Source organism: Leucopleurus acutus (assembly GCF_964270905.1).
Source record: "Leucopleurus acutus genome assembly, chromosome: 14".
NCBI lineage: Eukaryota > Metazoa > Chordata > Mammalia > Artiodactyla > Delphinidae > Leucopleurus > Leucopleurus acutus.
The window spans coordinates 36,761,891-36,778,901 of record NC_139156.1 but is presented as its reverse complement, the minus strand read 5'-3'; the positions used below and the strand labels follow the sequence as shown (position 1 = coordinate 36,778,901).

Below are 17,011 nucleotides of genomic sequence, written 5' to 3'. Positions count from 1 at the left end.
AAAAAGAAAAGATTTGGGACAAGAAATAAAATGTAACCTTAAGACCCATATATCAGGTCATACTCTCTTGGCTGACTATAAATTTATCTCCATCTCCAAGGTTACCTGATTCTTCAGTTGTGTCACTGCATCATCTGTTTTAAAGCTGCTGTTTTCTGTAGCAACATGTACTTTCCTGATATTTTATGCCTAAATAAGGTATCGCCAGATTTAATTGTTTACTTAAGATTAATAACTTTGAAATGTTTTCATTACTCGAGGGACTATTTTTGCTTATTTGTTTTAACAAATTTTTTTTCAGATACTTTGATTTTTGTACTGAACTATGGACATTGGTAATCCGTCCTTGTTCAGCACATTGAGTATTAACATTCTTTCAAAGTTTTGACACTTTTTTTTATTGTTGTTTAAAGAAATTCAGTGAGACTTAAAAATGAAATGAATGTATAAAAATATCACTTATCTTACTAAGAAGTATATGTTTTAACAGCAAATGAGGTTTGTAAAATACACATTACCTTTTAGGTAAAGTCCAGCTAGCTGAATCTAAGATTCGGAGAACAGGAAAAACATAATGTGATATAAAGAGAATAGAGTTTGTGGCTTCGTGTAGCTACATAACTGGATTTCAGGAAATAATTAACATTGATCACAGATGCGTTTTTAAAAACAGATGACTTTGAGAAACTTACCACATTCATATTTGTTTCAGGATCCACAGGTGCCAGCTTCCCTCTGGATACCTCGGAATGCAGGGTCCCAAGGACCAAACAGACCACCAAACACCAGAGCCACATTTTCATTCTGTATAAAACAGTCTGTTGTTACTTGTCTACACAAAGTTTTACTACACAAAATTATGTTGGTAAATAATGCTCCCATACAAAGTTCTGAATCAGGTTTAGGTCAGGTAAAAGTTAGGTAAAGGGCAAATATAGAACAAATGACTCAAGCCATACCTCGAAGCAAAAATTGAGCAATTCTCTTTTACTGGGAAACCTCCCACCCGCCACCCCCAGTTAACATGTGACATTTGGAGCCCAGAACACCCACTCACCTCCTCACCAGGTGGTTAAACATAATGTTCCCAGAGAAATAGCAGAAAGAAGGACTCAGAAGAGAATAGGTTGAGAAAAAGGAAGATCCCCCAAATTCCAGAGCCTGTTAACCTCCCACCTTTTCCTAATTGTAATTTAAACACTTTTAAGTTCAGCGATATGAGTTCTTGCTCCCACTAGCTATTCACTTCCCTTCGTGCATAAAATTACACCCAAGGGAAAAAGTGTCATGAAAGAAAGGAGAGCTTGCAAGAGAAATAGAGGGAAAGAAGACCACCCCTCTTTGCTTCTGAGACCCTCCAGCCATCACCAAAGACCATCTAGTTTCTGGCAGTGATGGCACAAAATCATAGTGTAGCAAAGACCTTGAAGATGGATGTTAAAGGCAAAATGAAGTGACTCTTCCAAGGACACCCAGATGGTTAGAGGCAAAGCTGGGACAACAGCCCAGGCCTCCCACATTTTTTAAAATAAATATAATCATTCAAAAAGATGCATGAGTGTATACCCATACAAAGACTTGTGCAACAGCCAAACACTGGAAAAACCCAAATGCCCCTAATGGGTGAAAGGGTCAACATATTGTGATATATACATACTACTCAGCAATAAAAAGGAATGGACATAAAATAACATGGATGAATCTCAAAACAATTATGGTGAGTGAAAGAAGCCAGACCATATAAATAAATATGTACGATTTCATGTCTATAAAACTCTAGAAAATGCAACCTTATCTCTATTGACATAAAGCAGATCACTGGCTGCCTGGGGAGATGAGGGCCAGGAGCTAAGCATTGCAAAGGGAAATCTTTTGGGGGTGATGAACAGGTTAATGATATTGAACGTATCACAGTTTCACATGTGTATACATATCAAAACATAAAATTGTACATTCTAAATATGCCCTGCTATTGTACGTCAGTAACACAATACAGCTGTTTTTAAGTCTTGGACTTAAACTGAGTATTCCACAAGTCTTAAGAAATTGGTTCTCAGAAGATTGCAAAAGTGAACTGACTCCCTTCTGTCGGTGCATTTCTTGATGGTGCTACAGTGATTTCTCCCAGCAGTGATGAACCTGGAACTTCTAGACAGGAGGGGATGTTATCTTGAGTCTCTACTGGCAAAGCAAGCCCACTGTGCTTACTCACAAGTTTGTATTTCTCTACAGTGGCTGGGAAGGGCTGTTCTGTTCCGGGCTACCTTTTATTATAAATATAACCTTCCAAAAGCCCATTATTACTCGGGAATAAGGAGTATATTGAAAAGAAAAGTGAAAGTCTGTAACAATTTGAAACAGTGAAGCCTCTGGCAGTATCTGCCTTTCCACTCAGGCCTATCCTCCGGGACCTGGACCAGCTGTCCACAATGGAAGCTCCAGGAAGATAACAGCTGAAGCCACTCAACTGGAAATGTCACCCAGCTGATTTTTCCTTCCAACAAAACACTAGTTTTTCAACCTACTAGTCCAGTAATTGTCATAAGGATGAGGATTGAGAAGTTCAAAAGAGAAAAAGCCTCCTCCAGGATGCATGCAATGTGCTTTGCTGGGCTCTCTTAGCAACTTTTATCTCAACCCTTTTTATACTGTAACAATCCAATTAAGTACTTGTCTGTCTTCATTCTACCCCAGCCCAAGGGCAGAGTCAGCATCTGAGTCAACTCTGAACCCCCAGGACCTAGCAAAGTGTGGATGCACAAGACAGATTTTGAAAAATGGGATTGGGGCAGTCCAGAGTTCGGTGGCTGAAGAAAAGCTCCAAAGCAGCTTGTCATTCAGCTTTCTAATAATAACACCACCACTAATAATCTCCGCTCCCATTTAATCTCCTGCTATGCTCCAGACTTCCGCAGGCAGCGCTTCCGATCTACTATGTTAATTACGCCTCCGCCAACTCTCTGCAGTACCGTTAGGTCCTTTTTCCAGGAAACTGAGCCTCACCCAAGTTAAGTACTGGAAGCAAAATGCCAACTGGTTAAATAGTATCGCCAAGATATCCACCAGGACCGATGTCAAACCGTTATCGACCACACCTTGACTAACAAGTTAGAGTGGTCTGCAGGCTGCCTGGGGGAGTTAATAGGAGTAAAGGACAAGGAGGAAGGAGGTGAGGGAAGCTGGGAATCAGAAATCCTGGGTGTCGCTGCAGCCCAGAGGTGACCGCGCCTGCCCAGGAAACCTGAGGGCACCTGGGAAAGGGCAGGTAAATTCAAGAAAGCCCTCAATTCCTGGGTCACCGCGAGATGCCTCGGGCAACCACCTGCAGAAGAGGCATCCACAGGTGCTCCAGGTAAGACGCGCCGGAGACCAGCGCAGAGAGTCCTGCCGGCGTGCGGAGGCTCAGGGCCGGCTGGAATGAGCCTTGGAAGCGGTGCGGGGCCCTGGCCTCAGAGCCCGTTGGGGGGAAGCCGAAGCTGCGACACCCGCACCTGGCAGCGCAACGGGGCCGGCACTCACCTGGAGCAATGCTCCCGGGCCGCTGTCCACAGCCGCAGTGCCAGCTCGCGGAGCTGGGTCCCCGGCAGGGACCTGGAGGGGGCGGTGACGGCTGGACGCCAGGGCCCGCTCCCGCCTCCGGCTACCAGCGTCCCCAATCAGAGCAGCCGGCCGCCGGGAAGTGCCGCGGAGACACCGCCCAGGCCTAGCGCCGCCGCCGCTTCTGAGAGGGGCCTCCGCTGAAGCGGAGCATGCGCCATGGACCAAGAGGTGCGGCGCCCTGCGGCCTCCTCCCCGGCGGAGTCGATTACCAGCTACACCTGCAGGCCGCACCCGCCCGGTCTCCTAGCGGCTGCCCCCGGCTCTGCCCCAGGGGCTCTTGCAGGGCCGCCACTCTCTGCGCCTAGCACGGAAAACATAGGCTCTACAGATGAAAAGAAATTATATGCTACGTATAAAGCTCTTAGCGGTGTGCCTGCTGCAAAGTAATCTTACTGTACATTTTATTTTTATTGCTAAGATGCCTAGCATTATTAAGACACTAGGGGTATAGTAGCCAAACAAGAGCCCTCTTCTTCTGCTTACATTCTAATGGAAGAAACACCATGAGTAAATTAAAAAATGAGGTAATGGAAAGTGCTATGAAGAGCAATAAAAAACTAAAGGGATAATGAAGGTGGGTGCTATGTTATGTGCAAGGTAATCAGGAAAGGACTCTCTGATGAAGTGACACCGGAGCACAAACAAAACGGAGGTGACTCAGAGCCATGTGGATACTGGGGAAGGAGTATTCTGAGATGAGAGAATATCAAATGCAAAGGTCCTGAGGCAGGAATATTCTTAGTAGGTTCTAGTAAGCGAAATTCGGTCAGCATGGCTGGAACAGAATGCACGTGGCGGAGAGTGGTAGAACATGAAGTCCTAGAGGGGGCCAATTGGGGGCCAATTGTAACGGCTCTGCTATTTCTTCTGACCAAGATAAGAAGCCATTGGAAGGTTTTCAGGAGAAAGGCAACAAAACCTTGCCAGTCATATCATTTGTAAATATTTTTCCCCATTCCATAGGTTGTCTTTTTATTTTGTCAGTGATGTCCTTGCTGTGCAAAAGCTTTTAAGTGTAACTAGATTCCCCCTCCCCTTTTTTTGCTTTTGTTTCCTTTGCCTTTGGAGACAGATCTAAAAATATATGTATATATTACTATGATTTATGTCAAAGAATGTTCTGCCTATGTTCTCTTCTAGGAGTTTTATGGTTTCAGGTCTTACATTTAGGTCTTCAATCCATTTTGAGTTTATTTTTGTATATGGTGTGAGGAAATGTTCTAATCTCATTGTTTTGCATATAGCTGTCCAGTTTTCCCAGCACCACTTGTTGAAGTGTCTTTTTTCCATTGTATATTTTTGCTTCCTTTGTCATAGATTAATTGGCCATAGGTGCGTGGGTTTATTTCTGGGCTCTCTATTCCATTCCCTCTTAATAGTTTAACTGCCAGCCGGCCGTTTTTCACTTTGTCACAAAGAAGGGGCCAATTGAGTCCTGAAGGAAATGGGGGAGCTTGCCCTGTCAATATTGGGACAGGGGAGCCTTCCAGGTGGAGACTCAGAGGGTGGCAGGGGTAGAGGTAAGGATGGGGAAGTCCATCAGGTATGGCTACATAAATCCTTGCGAGAACTTTGGCTTTTACTGATTTGAAAATACTTTTGTTGTTTTATTTTAATATTGCTTATTATTGAGTTTGTGGTTGTTCTGTGATACACTTACATGATATTTTAAAACAATGAAATTGTGCTTATGTCTTTAAACAATTTGTTTGCAGTGACTTCTATACCCCTTGTAACATTATAATCCACAAATTTCTGTTGGAGTTCTATAACACATTATCATTTTAAAAATGATTTATGGTTCAAAACAAAACAAAAACCAGACAAATGAAAAAACAAACAAACAAACAAAACTCAGAGGAGCTATTAAAGTAGAGAGAGAGAGGGCAATTACACTTTATGTCAGTACCATTCATTTCATTACAGAGAAGGAATCTTCCAAAGAAGAAAAGAACCAGGCTAAATCCCTGGGATCTTTAGGAGAAAAGAAGGCCTGAAAGCGAGCAGACTGAGACCTGAGTAAAGGCCACAGTGGTCAGCAGTGCTGGGTTCTCCCACAAGATCCTGGTTACCCTGTAAACCCTAGGAATATGGAAATCAGTGTCAATACTAAGTGCCAACCAATTGTAGACAGCCAGGCCAGTCTCACAATTACTCTCATAAGATCAGTCTTTCCAAGTATTGCAGAATTTATTTGCATTTTATAGAAAGCACAGATCTGAATGTAGTTAAGGAAGCAACTATAGACAGAACTAGCAGATGCAGCATTAGCTTTAAAAGATGTTCTGTACCTTTATATCTGCTGGCTTTTTCCTTTTTTGTGTAGGCAACTTTCTAGAATTTCTCCTTATTCTCCACCTCCTCCTCCAACCCTTTCCCTTCCTGTGTGAGTCAGAACTGAGCTGTCAGAGCAGAAAATGAAAGCCTCTCTCCTTGCCTCAAATTTAGAAAAATATATATTTATTTTTTGTTTTTATGAAACTTTTATATGTTATCACCATCAATCATGTTGGGTACAAAAGAAGAAGGCAGCTGCCTCAAGGGAGTGGAAGAGTGACCCGGTCATGACTTGTGATGCTTGACTATAGACACACCTTTTCTGCAAGTCCTCAAATGTCTGTTCTGCTCAGACTTGTGAAATAGTTCAACAGTTAACGAGAAGGGCCTCAATATTAGAGGACTGAGAAAGCAGGGAAAGAACTGTGTTATTATATTATGCTTTATGTTATCTTGAGTGGAAGATAAGGAGTCTATACAAGTGTTTTTGTTTGTTTGTTTGTTTTTGTTTTTTTTTGTTTTTGCGGTACGCGGGCCTCTCACTGTTGTGGCCTCTCCTGTTGCGGAGCACAGGCTCCGGACACTCAGGCTCAGCGCCCATGGCTCACGGGCCCAGCCGCTCAGCGACATGTGGGATCCTCCCGGACCTGGGCACGAACCAGTGTCCCCTGCATTGGCAGGCGGCCTCTCAACCACTGCACTGCCAGGGAAGCCCTATACAAATGTTTTGACTCAAGTCTGTCTCAGCTTCTATTTTCTGTTTCTCAGTTTCTATAGAGGGCCTATCTAATGACCTCATAAATCTGTTCCAGATAAAGAGCTGTCTATAAAATGCTCTATGATTCTATGACCATGTGTGTCACAAGGTCTGTAAATTGCTCTGAAAACTTCTGTGAGAATTACTTTGATATAATTACTTATGACAGCAAGATTGCAAAACTTCAGAGAGCATTTTGATCACCCTGCAGCATGCTTTACAGATATCTCTACAGCTAATCTGTCTAAAAGAGGAAAATAAGGAATGGAGAATAGAATAATGTGCAGGTGGCCATGAACATGCAACTTAAAATATCTTAGTTTGTAACCATCAACCTTACTCCTACAGAGAATCTATTCTTATACTAGCTTCAACCTTCCTGTTCATGTGGTATATACCCGAAACGCTCAATGTCAGCTTTTTGAAAACAGGTATCACGACTTGTATCAGTTTGGATTCTAACTAGGACACTTAAAATGGGATGATTGAGAGAGCTGATTTACAAAGGGACTATTCAACAGTTGTTGGGTAGGGGAATCACAAGACAGCACAGCAGTTAGCCATCACTAGGCCCAAAGAGATGAGATGGCTACTGGAAAACGGAAGGAAAGAGTCTCATAGGAGGCCCCTTGAAAGGAATAGTACCCTTCAGTAGACTGACATAGCACTTAGCCTCTCAGCAGGGAGAGAACCAGAGAAATAAACCCTCTACCATCACTGTCTCTCTCCCTTCTTCTCCAAAGTGCTCCCCATTGACAAAACTCAATCAGTAGCGGGAGGACATAGGAGCCTGTTAATATAGTCTATTCCATAATCCTTCCACTTCACAGGGCAGGATGGAAAAAGATGAAAAATGGAGCTAGATTGGGGAAATTCAAGATAATGTTCACATGATCTTTCTACACTCTATGCTGGCAGAGGGAAGTAGGAGGAAGGCCAGAATTGTGGTTAACGATGCGGACTTAGGGATCAGACCTCCCAAGTTCAAGCCAGTATCTACAACTTGTTAGCTATGCAAACTTGGGGAAGATTTTTAACTTCTTTCTGCCTGTTTCCTCATCTCTAAAATAAAATTAGTAGTGTCTAAGACCATTTCAAAGTTTAGACAAGATAAAATGTGTAAAAGCACTTAAGAGTTATTTGTAGTGAGGTCGATGGACCTAGAGTCTGTCATACAGAGTGAAGTAAGTCAGAAAGAGAAAAACAAATACCGTATGCTAACACATATATACGGAATCTAAAAAAAAAAAAAAAAATTGGTCATGAAGAACCTAGGGGCAGGATGGGAATAAAGATGCAGACCTACTAGAGAATGGACTTGAGGATATGGGGAGGGGGAAGGGTAAGCTGGGACAAAGTGAGAGAGTGGCATGGACGTATATACACTACCAAACGTAAAATAGATAGCTAGTGGGAAGCAGCCGCATAGCACAGGGAGATCAGCTCGGTGCTTTGTGACCACCTAGAGGGGTGGGATAGGGAGGGTGGGAGGGAGGGAGACGCAAGAGGGAAGAGATATGGGGACATATGTATATGTATAACTGATTCACTTTGTTATAAAGCAGAAACTAACACACCATTGTAAAGCAATTATACTCCAATAAAGATGTTAAAAAAAAAAAAGCACTTATAATAGGTCTGGCATATAGCACTCGATAAATGTTGGTTAATTGTTTGGTTTTTTTTTTTAACATTTTTCCTTACAGTAAATTCCTTTCTATAAATTCAGTTTATTTGCTTATTATTAATGGCTTTTCGTTATCATATAGGTTCAATATAATTCCCACTTTGGTGTGTATATATCTAACACTATTCTCCTCTGTATACCTAATTTTACAAAAATGGCCTCATACTATACATATTATTTAGTTGTCTACTTTATTCCCACTTAATATTGGAAATCTTTCTATGTCATTCAACATTTTAAAAATCATTTTTAATGGTTGCATGTATGATTTTGTCATTTGGAGGTACAATAATTTACTAACAAATCCCCTTTGTTGGATGTTTAAGTTATTTCCATTTTTAAAAACCAATATCAGGGACTTCCCTGGTGGCGCAGTGGTTAAGAATCCGCCTGCCAATGCCGGGGACACGGGTTCGATCCCTGGTCAGGGAAGATCCCACATGCCACGGAGCAACTAAGCCCGTGCACCACAACTACTGAGCCTGCACTAGAGAGCCCACAAGCCACAACTACTGAAGCCCGCGTGCCTAAAGCCCATGCTCCGCAACAAGAGAAGCCTCCACAACAAGAGAAGCCACCGCAATGAGAAGCCTGTGCACCGCAGCGAAGAGTAGTCCCCGCTCACCGCAACTAGAGAAGGCCCACGTGCAGCAACGAAGACCCAACGCAGCCAAATAAATAAATAAATTTATAAAAAAACAATATCAGCTATTATGCATGGTAATTCCATTAGGATAAAGTCTTTGAAATAAAATTTATAGGTCTAACAAAGGTTCTCCTTTAAGGATTTTTCTTATTTGTTCTAATATTTTATTCTTCTTTCAACAACATTGTTTAAAGATGCCAACATAGGGACTTCCCTGATGGCACAGTGGTTAAGAATCCACCTGCCAATGCCAGGGACACAGGTTCGATCCCTGGTCCAGGGAGATCCCACATGCCATGGAGCAACTAAGCCCGTGCGCCACAACTACTGAGCCTGTGCTCTAGAGCCTGTGAGCCACAACTACTGATGCCCGCGCGCCTAGAGCCCATGCTCCGCAACAAGAGAAGCCACCACAATGAGGAGCCCGTGCACTGCAACGAAGAGTAGCCCCCACTCACCGCAACTAGAGAAAGCCCGCGCACAGCAACGAAGACCCAACACAGCCAAAAATAAATAAATAAAAATAAATTAATTCAGAAAAGAAGAGATGCCAACATATTAGACAAACAAATCTTTGGTAATGTAAGTGTTAACTTCTCTGGAGACAACCATACAATCCTTTAAGATGACATGAAAGTGTGTATAAGTGAGACTGAGGTTTCTGCAGCCTAGAGGTTTCCCTCTCTTTGGGGGTAAATTTAAAGTAACATATTGGCAAGACAATAATTCAACTGTAGCTTTTTTTTTTTAATGGGTAAGCACTTTATTTATTTATTTTGGCTGTGCTGGGTCTCAGTTGCAGCACGCGGGATCTTTAGTTGCGGTATGCGAACTCTTAGCTGCAGCATGCATGCAGATCTAGTTCCCTGACCAGGGACTGAACCCCGGCCCCCTGCATTGGTAGCGCAGAGTCTTACCCACTGGATCACCAGGGAAGTCCCTCAACCGTAGCTTTTGAAAATATTTCCTTTCCAAACGTTAACATCCGGTAAATGAACATATCCCCTGTTAGATCAAAGAACTCAACACAGGAAAAGCACAAGCATGGGTACTCCCTTCACCTCCGTGCATCATCGTAGACCTTTCTTAGACCCCAGGCTGCTCCAGGAAATTCTGGTCACCTAGAAAGACCCTTCACCTCTAGCTCATGCTAAAAGTACTCCTTATTCCGAACAAGATGAAAGATAACATTCTTCCTAAGGGAAGGCAGAAGGAGGAAACACATTTGTTAAGCATTTCCTGTAAGTGTCTTCCTAAGTACTTCACATCCAATATCTCAATAACCCCTTGCAAATATGCATAAAATTCTCTAGACTGCTCACTTCTTTATCCAAAAAAGAAGGATGTTATATCTTTCTAATTCATTTTAGGTGACTCCTGGCACAACTAAGTATCTCACTGAAAGACAGGTAATAAGTAATATCTGATAGAGATGAGAATAAGACAAAAAGGACTCACTTGCTTTCATCTGGCTTAAAGAAAAAAAAAAGCACTCTATTATAAGCAATACTCAGACCAATGCATGATACAGTGCAAAATTTTAATACAATGTGGTTAAACACAATATTCAAGCACATGAAGGTCATCTTCTGACAGATGAACTGGGCATTTATTTTTTCAACAGTTTCCTTAGTGTAACTTTATAAAATTCTTGTCTTCAAAAGTGTCTGGTGTCTTGATACTTGTTCAAAAGTCTGATATAAGACAACCACATCTCAACAGTGAGAGATTTAGGAGATCTTCCTAATGCCCGTCTGCAGAATACATCATCAGAGAGCTGATCACCATCTTCATCCCTTACTTCTTGGGATTTCCCCCAAAGTCTACCCTCTGGATTATAGGTATGCATTTTAGTATTCGGTCTTTCAGCTAATCTTTGTCCTGGGATCTTGGCTTGCATCTCCTCACAACTGTTTCTGCTCTTTCTGAAGTGCCAAATATCCTTCTAGGAAAGCAGCCGTGTAGGTGTACAGTGACGTGGTAGATGTCCAGCTGCTGTGATGCCATTAAGATGCTTCTTATCCTTGTGCCTCCTTCTTCAGAGGAAACAGGAGGCCCTCTTCTCGCATAATGACAAAAGGGAATACATTTGTTTTAAGTTTTCGTGGTGAGGGCGCTGGGTTTTTGGCCCAAATTCCTAGCACTTCCATGAATGAGGCTCCTTCTGAGTTCCACTGTGAAGGCCTAGCCACAGGTACAGTACTTGTGTTTTCCTCTGAGTGATTTTTACCTTGTGATCCTTTGTAACCTATCAATAAACAGGTTGTCAGAGCTGGAGTATCTCCTGCTTCACCTGAATGTCGATGCTGAGGGAGGAACTCACTAGCTTCGGAAGAGGAAGGCGCGCGGTCCCTGCAGCTGGAAGGCCGGCTCTCTCCCGCTGAGGACTCGCTTTTGAAGTCTCTCCACCGTTCGTGAAGGGGACGAGTGGTCCCTGTTTGTGTGAGGTTGCTTTAGATGACCTGCTGTTATCTGCGGAGGAACAGCCAGGAACGGGTCATAAAATGTCGCGAATCACTGTCAGAATTCTGGGCCTTAGCCGGGTCCACATCCTCTCCCGCAGTGGCTTTTCGCCTTGGTGCACGGTCTACGGGATGAAACAGTTCGTGTTTCCTCCAAGCTCCTCACGTTGTGCAATTTGGCCACAGAGTTGAAGCTCTTTTCACCCTCGGCGGGCAATTTGCAAGTGACCTTGTCGTTGTCAAAGCCTCACCTAGCGCTTCAGCGCCTCTCAGAGCTCTGCCGGACTCGGCGGCCCGAGTCCCAGGAGCTGGGGCTCCAAGCGGGTACACGGGCGCGAGGCTGGAGGGCGACGTACAACTCGGTCCCCCGGCGGTCCCGCCGCTCGCGCCCATCGCTGCCGAGAAAGACAAATACCGTATGCTAACACATATATATGGAATCTAAGAAAAAAAAAAAATGTCATGAAGAACCTAGGGGTAAGACGGGAATAAAGACACAGACCTACTGGAGAATGGACTTGAGGATATGGGGAGGGGGAAGGGTAAGCTGTGACGGGGTGAGAGAGTGGCATGGACATGTATACACTACCAAACGTAAAATCGATAGCTAGTGAGAAGCAGCTGCATAGCACAGGGAGATCAGCTCGGTGCTTTGTGACCACCTAGAGGGGTGGGATAGGGAGGGTGGGAGGGAGGGAGACGCAAGAGGGAAGAGATATGGGGACATATGTATATGTATAACTGATTCACTTTGTTATAAAGCAGAAACTAACACACCATTGTAAAGCAATTATACTCCAATAAAGATGTTAAAAAAAAAAGGATGTTGATTCATTACAAAACTGCCATCTAGAAAGCCAGTCACGAGTTAAACTTCCATCAGAGATCAGTTATTGCAGGATTGGATCATATTTGGGGCACCTATTTTGCAATCTATTTCATATTTGAGAGAGGACGAATTTTTAAAAATTTCTTTACCAAAAATTGAGACTAAGTCCTAGTAACGAATCTGCAGGTCCAATTTGTGATGGCGACTGGATGTGATTACAGAGTCGCTGAGGTGTTAAGATGTGAGGACCTGGGCTTAGACTTTGGAGTCAGAATTCTTGGTCTGTCATTTGTTCGTTGTGTGGTCTCAGTGCTAATTTCTTTCTCTTTAAAGGATTGCTTAACTATGTCTATGCAAAGGGCAGATGGATCTTGGGGACAGTGGATTTTAGTCAACTTAATGAGATGGTCACTTCAGTTTAACTGCTGTTCCTGCTTTTCATTGTTGGAGAAAATTGACCCATTCTGGGGCAGGTGGTATGCAGCTATGTAACTGGTAAATGCTGTATTATCTATTCATGTTAGTAAAGACCAATAGAAGCAGTTTGCTTCCAGCTGGCCAGACCGGAAATTCACCTTCCCTGTCTTATCTCAGGGATACAGCCCTCTGTCACTGTTTCCTTCACAGAGACTGATATTTCTTCATTTCCCAAGACATCATGCTGGTCCACTGTGATGCTGATGGTATGCTGCTGATTAGGACATGGTAAGCAGGAAGTTGCAACCATTCTAGACACCTTGGTAAGACTCATGTATATCAGTGGGTGGAAATAAGCCCCTTAACATTTCAGAGGTCTGCCACCTTAGTGACGTTTCTAGGAGTCCAGTGTCTGGGGCATGTTGACATGTACTTTCCAATGTGGAATACAAGTTGTTGCATCTGCTCCCTTCTCCTACTGATAAAGAGGTACCAAGCCTAGTGGGCCTCCTTGGAGTCTGAGACAATGTGTACCCCGTTTGAGCCTGCTACTTTGACCCATTTTCTGAATTATCCTAAAGGCTGCCAGTTTTGAGTGCCCACGGAGCAAGAGAAGGGTCTGCAACAGGTCTGAGCTGCAGGCAAGCTGCTCTGCTACTTGTGCCACATGACCCAACAGATTTGAGAGGCCCAAAGTGCCTGTGACAGATAGTGATGCTCTATGGAGCCTTTGTCAGGTGAATCACAGAACACACCTTTAGGATCTTGGAGCATAGCTATGTCATCCTCTGCGAATTACTATTCTCCTTTGAGGAACAGTGTCTGGCTTGTTCAGGACTCTTAGTAGAGATTGAATGAATACTTGACAATAGGCCATCAAGCTATATGTGATTGACTACCCATGATGAATTGGGTGTAGCCTGACCAATCAAACTATAAAGTTGGGTGTGCACAGGAGCTCTCCATCATCAAGAAGTTCTGTAGATGAAACTGAGCCCATGTAGGACCTAAAGACACAAGGAAGTCCCACAAGCAAGATTCCCATGACCCGTATTCTTTCTACATTGCCTTTTCTCTCTCAGTCCTCACCTATGGCCTCATGGGGAGTTCCATGTGACTAGCTGACTGAGGAAGAGATTATTTGGACCAGTTTATACATGGTTCTGTATGATATGCTTGGTACCTCCCCAAAGTAGACAACTGTAGCACTGTAGCCCCATTTAGGGGTGGTTCCAAAGGACAGTGGTTATGGGAATTTCCCCCAGTGGAAGAGCTTTGAACAGTTAACCTGCATGTTAATCTTTCCAAGAAGGAAAGATGTCCAGAATTAATGGATCTACGTTGACTGTGGCTCCTTTAACCTGGAAGCTGAAATACTTAAGTCACCACTTCGGGCTCCTTATTCCAGTAATGCAACAGGCATCAGAACTTGGGTCAATGATTGCCAGCTTCCTTTTTTTTTTCCTCCCCACATCTATACTCCCCTTCCAACTCAGGTCCAAGCAGAGAAAGCCAAATACGTTTCTTAAACCAATCACATAAGATGTCCATCTCCAGCTTCCCGGTGCCAGCAGCCCCCAGTCTGGGCTCCTGGAGCCTTCCCTTTCCATCTGGGAGCTTCCCACTGCTCTGCCTGCCTGGGGTCCCCGCCAAATGCAAGTGATGGTGGCGACTCCTCTGGGCACCTCTGAGTAAACAGCTGTGTGTTCTCACTGGAGTCGCCTGTGTTTATCTTACAGGGCATCGCGCCTCCCCAGCAGGTAGAAAAGAAGAAGAGCAGGGTTCCAGGGAGGCGCCGGGCCTGGCTGCGGTTTGGCTCCAGGTCGGGGAGCGCGGCCTCAACTTGGAACAGGGCCTCCTCTAGTCCTCGGGCGGGGGTTCTGGAGGCGATACTTCTGGAGGCGTGGAGATGGGGGTTCGCGTTTCAATCCCCTAGGTCGGGAGGCCGCCCTCCCTGCTCGCGAGTCCCGGCTGCCCGCACAGCGGCTGGTCCTGGTTCTGCTGCACCGGCAGCTGCTCACGTGGAGCATCGCCTTGCCCCGCATCCTCTCCTGTCCCCGCATCCTCTCCTCCCGCTCCACGGAGCTCGTGGTCTCCATCGTCCATCTCAAGTGTAGTGAGCGCGGCTCACGTTTTATCTCTGCCTCGGCTGCTCACCACGTGAGCGAGGAGTGTCATCCCTCTGTCTCGGCTTTCAGCTTCATTCAGGTTCCTCCGGCAAACCTCGATTTCTTCCTGTCGATTTGGACTTGAACTTCCTGAAGAAGCTCCCGGTGGAGCCGATCGTGGCTTTTGCCGCTGGCGGAGGCTGGGGTCTCACCTCAGGGCAGAATGTCTGGGTCTGGCACCTGTCGGGCTGCCCCTGTGGGCGAAGTTCCCTTTGGACACAGCCGGGGCTCCACTCCCTACTGACACTGCAGGTAGACGGGTGGACTCGGGGACAGGTGGGGGCTGTGCTGGGCTTGGGCTCCTCACAGGTACTCTCCGCAGGGCGGGGCCCGGAGGCCCCCGTGGGCTGCACTTGGATTCCTGGTGCAGGCGGGGCCGGGTTAGACTGTGGCCGAAGCCGAAGCCAAGGGGGCCCCAGACCCGCACGGTTAGGCTGCCTTGGTCGTTCCGCACGGAGGCTGGTCGAGGCTGGAGCTCTCCCAGCGCGGGGGATTCCTGCTCTGATTTGTGCCGGTGGAGAGGGCGCTGGGGGTGGGCGGCAGCGGCGGTCTTCTTCCCCCTGCCGCTCGCTGGCTGTGCTGTGGCCTCCGCCCTGCGCCCTGATCCTCCGCCACATCTGCGTTCCTCCCCGGCGGAGTATTCTCAGAGCAGCAGTTAGAGGTGGGAATGTGCTGCTTGCAGCTGGCGGGGACCCTGTGCCGTTCCTGGGGGCGGGGAAGGAGCGCTGCGGTTAGATCCGCTGAAGGCTGAGGCTTCAGGGTGACCCGGTAGCCCTCTGGCTCAGATCTCTTATAACCCAGGAGCAGATATTGGAACATTACCTTGTCTTTCCGGCCTGTCAGTGAGTCCTGGATCTCTGTCTCCACGTGTAACCATGGACGCCATGAATTCAGTCTGCTGGAGGTTTCTGGTAGTCAGAGAGCGGCTCCATGTAGAGCTTTAGTTCCTCATATCCATGACCCACAGTAATCCACGGATCCTTCATGATTTGCTCTTACTTCTTACTGAGAATCAGAGATTTCTTAAACAGATTTTCATTCCATAAACATGCAGAAGAGAATATAATATATTCTGTCCTAGTACCCGTCTGGCAGTCCTTGAAGTTCTGTCCATCAAGAGGCAGGAATCCATTGGCCAGTGTCGACAGAATGACTTCCTGTGCTTCTTCCCTGGAAGAGTTCCGGGCAGCATGAGGGGGACCACCTCAGAAGGTGTCCAGCTTGTTGTAAAAGGTGCATTTGTTGCTGAAGCCAAAGTGTGATGTTCACATCCAAGAGCAGGTTTTCTGCCTTTAAATCTCTGTGGACAATACCCTCCTGGTGGACTCTGCTTTCAGCTGCTTTGCTTTCCTACTGCCGTGAGCCACGAGGTACTCAAACACGTCTCCTCCACTAGCATCCTCCTAACAAGGCGGAGAGTTTCCTCAGCCTCCGTCACTTCAAATAGTTCACTATGTTGAGATGATCCAAACCTTCATGATTCCTGCTTTGCGGGACAGTCTCCGGAGGCTGGAGGAGTTCCGCTGAGTCTCATCAGTGATCTTCACGGCTCTTGCCTTCCCATCTAGGATGTGCCGGCCAACTTCACCGTAGCCCAGTCTTCCTTGCCGACCGTCTCGAGGGTCTAGAGGACACCATGTGAATCTGGGTCTCTCCTCAACAGAGACGGCTCAGAGGCCCCGCAGCACGCTGGACTCACTGCTGCGCTTGGAGTCGAGGCGTCCTGACGTCGGCTTACATCTGGGAAGAGCTGGTGAGAAGCTTGGTCCCAATCAAAAGAAAACCCGTTCAAAGTTCACCCCATGAACTGGTCTTTATGACTGAATCAAAACACAAGGCCAGGCAAAAATGAAAAGAAACTAAACTAATAAGAAAACTGAAAAAGGAGTGATAAAAAGAATAAAGAAAAAGAGAATAAAAAATAAAAACGAGAAAAAGAAAAAAGTGAGAAAAAGAAAGTAACAAATGAAATACACAAAAATGCCAAGGAGGAAACAGGGTACCTTTGGTCAAAGTCTCTCAGGTAACTGAAAAGCAGCTTCCTGAGCCAGAAGGACTGACAATTTAGGCCCAGCCAGGGACTTGGATAAGTGCTAGGAACTCCAAAGCAATAGTTTTGCATGAGGTCATGGGAAGAAATGACTCTACCAACAAGGCTGGGGATAATC

General features: G+C 45.4%; 1 protein-coding gene across 2 annotated transcripts in view; it reads right to left on the bottom strand.

Moving 5' to 3' along the window:
- Positions 1-17,011, bottom strand: part of LIPA (lipase A, lysosomal acid type) — a 101,741-nt gene that overhangs the window by 32,283 nt on the left and 52,447 nt on the right. The window contains exons 1-2 of one of the 2 annotated variants that reach the window (XM_082854141.1): positions 3,520-3,597; positions 693-804 (exon numbers count right to left, since the gene is read on the bottom strand). In XM_082854141.1, the coding sequence (XP_082710267.1) occupies positions 693-803 (111 nt within the window). In that variant the 5' untranslated portion in view covers position 804; positions 3,520-3,597. Of the gene's footprint in view, positions 1-692; positions 805-3,519; positions 3,598-17,011 lie in introns of those variants that run through there. The other variant, XM_082854142.1, reaches the window with a different exon arrangement.